At 59.8% G+C, this 3,882-nt stretch overlaps 1 protein-coding gene across 1 annotated transcript; it reads right to left on the reverse strand.

Annotated features, from left to right (window-relative positions):
* Positions 1–314: 314 nt before the first annotated feature.
* Positions 315–3,031, reverse strand: LOC119336519 (putative receptor protein kinase ZmPK1). The gene is made up of 2 exons (XM_037608560.1): positions 2,372–3,031; positions 315–2,161 (listed from the first exon to the last, which is right to left on the reverse strand). Exons 1-2 carry the CDS (start codon positions 3,029–3,031, stop codon positions 488–490), a joined length of 2,334 nt encoding a protein of 777 aa, XP_037464457.1. The 3' UTR covers positions 315–487.
* Between the last annotated feature and the right edge of the window lie 851 nt (positions 3,032–3,882).

The raw sequence follows: 3,882 nt of genomic DNA on the forward strand, positions 1-3,882 counted from the left end.
GCGCTCATATATACGCGCATACACTTACTCTTATGAACGCACACACGCACATCCTACCCTCATGAGCACCTCCGCGAGACCGAGCCGGCATATCATCTTGAGATTTTACGAAGTCATCGTAGGCGCCTCGTAGTTGGCGGGAACGTCTCCTCCCACTGAAAGCGTATCGCCGGAAATCCTGAAATAAATTCAGGATAAATGCGAGCACTTGAACCCTGATGGGTTGACGATACGAGTGTCCACCTAAACATCCAACCGTAGGTTGATTCGCAGTACATACATTATTAGTCTATGTTATTATTACCTTTAACATATCATGCAAACTTTCATTTATTTATTTAGGTGCAAACATACGCATATTTGCGTTGAGGTGTCTAAATCTAAGTTACTCCTACATGCCCAGCCTAAAACAGCATTCCTTCATACACCTTTGTAGTAGCAACATTACCAAACTTCTCGTTGGCAGATGTTACTAATCACAAGAGATTCAGACGAAGTGCAGACTACTGATGCCATGGGCAGGAACCGGACACACACGGCGCAGGGACGCCGAGCCTACTACATCCTGCGCGGAGAGAAGCTTTTGCACAACGGCGTTCATGCTCGGCCTCCTGCTGGGATCATCGTCCACGCACGAGACCGCCACCTCCAGCATCACCGTCGCCTGCGAGCGGTTGAAGTCACCGAGCAACCGCGCATCCACGAACTCCTCCAGCCACGGCGCCGACGCCGACCGCTCACCTTGGCACTCCAGCGTCTGGTCCTGGAACCACGCTACGATCTCCTGTAGATCCACGCGTGCCTCCTCCTCCTCATCTCCGGGCACGCCCTCCAACGCCGCCCACTCGCTGACCCTCTGCCCACGGAGCAGCTCGAGGAGCACGACGCCGAAGCTGTACACGTCGGCCTTCCCGGTGATCGGGAGGCTCAGCGCCCACTCCGGCGCGACGTACCCCCTTGTGCCCTGGACACGGGACGGCGCCTGGCCGCACGCGTCCTCTTCCCGGTTCAGCAGCTTCACCAGGCCGAAGCCGGTGATCTTGGGCTCCTGGTCGGCGTCCAGCAGAACGTTCTCCGGCTTCATGTCGCAGTGCAGGATCCACTCGAGGCACTCGTGGTGCAGGTAGGCGAGCCCCTTGGCGACTCCGACGGCGATCTTGTACCTCGACGGCCATCCCAGCGCGGGCTCCCCGCCGAAGAGGGCCTTGGCCAGCGAGCCGTTCTCGACGTACTCGGAGACGAGGAGCCTGTGCGAGCGCTCGGAGCAGAAGCCCCATATCCGGACCAGGTTCATGTGGTTGATCCGCCCGATGACGCTCAGCTCCGACCGGAAAACCTCCTCGGCCTGCGGCGTCGTCACCTCCACCAGCCGCGTCACGGCCACGTCCCGGCCGTCGTCCAAGACGCCCTTGTACACCGCCCCCGACGCTCCCCTCCAGAGCTCCTCACCAAAATCGCTGGTGGCGCTGGACAGTTCGTCGTACGCGAACTTCCTGAAGTGGCTCATCGCCAAGGTGTAGCCATCGTCGTGGACACGTTGGACCGCGGCTGGGTCGGCTCGGAAGACGAACAGGTATCCGGCGATGATGACGACAGCTTCCACGACGAACAATCCTCCCATGAAGCTGTACAAGTAGACGAACTTTATCTTGCTGCCGCTGAAGTTCTTCAGGTGACGGGAGGGCGAGTAGCCGACGGTGGCGTTTCGTTCTTGCGCTGTGCCGCAGTCATGGCCATCGAAGCGCAAGCGCAACACGGACGACAGGTTGAGCTTCTTCTCGACGCGTGTAGGCACCTTGAAGTACGTGAACTGAATGGGGTCCGCGCTCCGACCGTTCCACAGAGAGGCCTTTGTGTAGCAGAAGCCAGGCCCCCCCTTCTTGTAGGCGAACGCCTCGCATCTGCAGTCGTCGATGCACAGCTGCCGGCACTCGTCGATGGTGGCCTTCTGACGGAACTTTTTGTCGAACCCCCAGTAGTCCACGTTCGCCAGCTCGGCGAAGAACACGTCCTCGCCGCACTGGATGTCGAACAAGCGCCGGCAGCCTTTGCTCCAGTCGCCGGGGTCGCTGGGCTCGAACCCCTCGGGGCACGCGCACGCCGGCCCGGCCGGCCCGTACGCGCACACGCCGTAGCGGCCGCAGATCCCGTGCACGCTGCACTGCCGCGAGAGAGCCACCCACGTGACGCGCCAGACCCCGCCGCCGGCGACGTCGAGGCTGTACGCCCGGAGGTTCCCGTCGTAGTCCAGCGTCAGCCGGCGCAGGACGTGCCCAGCGGCGCCCATGTCGGAGGCGGCGAACCGCAGATTGTCGCTCGCCGTGAAGCGGCCGCGGTCGTCGAGGCTGCCGAGCCGGCTGCTGTTAAAGACCGTCCGCTTGTTTTCCACCCACGTCTTGAAGGGGCTAGGCCAGTAGTTCATGTTGATCTCCGGGCCATCGTACACAAGGTTGAGGATGTTGAAGTTGTCAAAGTAGAAGCTGTAGTAGCCGGAGTAGGTGGAGCCCCTCGCCTTTGCCGACACGAGGCGCGCGTGCCGCGTGATGAGCTGCCCGGGGAGGAGCGTGTCGGTGGGCCAGTCGAAGCTCTGCCACAGGGTGCGGCCGGTGGCGTCGGACACAACGAGGTTGCCGGTGTCGAGCAGCTGCGCGCGATCGGCGCCGGTGCCGCTGGTGTTGGTGCTCCACGTGGCCAGCCCGTCGAAGTCCCGCAGCACCAGGGTCCCGTCCCGGAGGAGCTCGGCGCGGGAGCCCATGCCGTTCACGGGGGCGTCGCGGTTGGCGGCCCACGCGAGGGTGGGCGGGTCGGCCGAGGCGGTGAACCAGACGGCGAACACGTAGGCGTTGCTGGCGACGCGGTGGAAGCCGCACGAGAAGTCGCCGCTTGGGGACACCAGGCCGTCGTCCCCCACGGCGATGGAGCCGCGGCGCCACAGGATGCTCGTCCGGCGCTGATCATCGCTTGCCGCGAGCGCAACGCGAGGCAAGGTCGCCGCAATGGTGATCACTAGGAGGATCGCGAGCGCTCTCATCGTGATACCACCAGCTCGCGAGCCGTGGTGTTTGTTTTTCCAGTGTACATGTGCACGAGAGCTAAGCTGGTCCAGTTTTTATATAGGATGTGGCTAGGGAGTGTGGCGTTTTGGTGGCCGAGCACCGTGCAGGCCGGTATCTTGCGCTGTGGAGAAGAGCGCTGCGATGTGTGTAAGCTTTTTGTGTCAGATGTATACGGTAGCAGCTGATTAAAAATACATGGGTGCCATGGGCTGCTGTGCCAGAGTTGTACGTGAGCGTAGAAAAAGTCCACTGGTTAGGTGCTCAGGTAGCACACCTTTTTCCAGTGAAACGTGACATCTCATCGCATTTACTATAGAAATACCTACCAGCCTGCGTTCGGGGATGGGCTAGAACACGCTCTCCGGCAAGAACATGTATATAAGAAAATACTCGCTGAAGCTTGCCAATTCTTGATAAAAACAGCGATACAGATTACACCGTGCTTAGTTTAAAATAGTAGACCATACATGCGAGGACACGTGGGGAAATCATCTAGTTTAGATCGCTAATAACTAATGTAAACAGTGACCTGCTGGGACTAAACTTGGATAGAAATACTTGGTATTTGAGCAGCTTCGACGCCTTTCAGGTGCGGCCAATGAGAGCCATTGTGAGGATAATGCTGACTATGGTGTTCACCATCAACGCTCTGGTCATCCAGTTCGGTCCTCCCCTCGCGTTTGCGTGGACCAGCGGCACCTGGGCCTGGTACCCATAGTTGGCGACTTGCTGCCTTGCGGCGTTCTGCGCCCGTAGCACAGCTGCTTGACGCCTTCTTAGACCAACTCCACCGCGTGACCCCAAACGGACGTCCGTTTTGTCCGGT

Source organism: Triticum dicoccoides, chromosome 7B (assembly GCF_002162155.2).
Source record: "Triticum dicoccoides isolate Atlit2015 ecotype Zavitan chromosome 7B, WEW_v2.0, whole genome shotgun sequence".
Classification (NCBI taxonomy): domain Eukaryota; kingdom Viridiplantae; phylum Streptophyta; class Magnoliopsida; order Poales; family Poaceae; genus Triticum; species Triticum dicoccoides.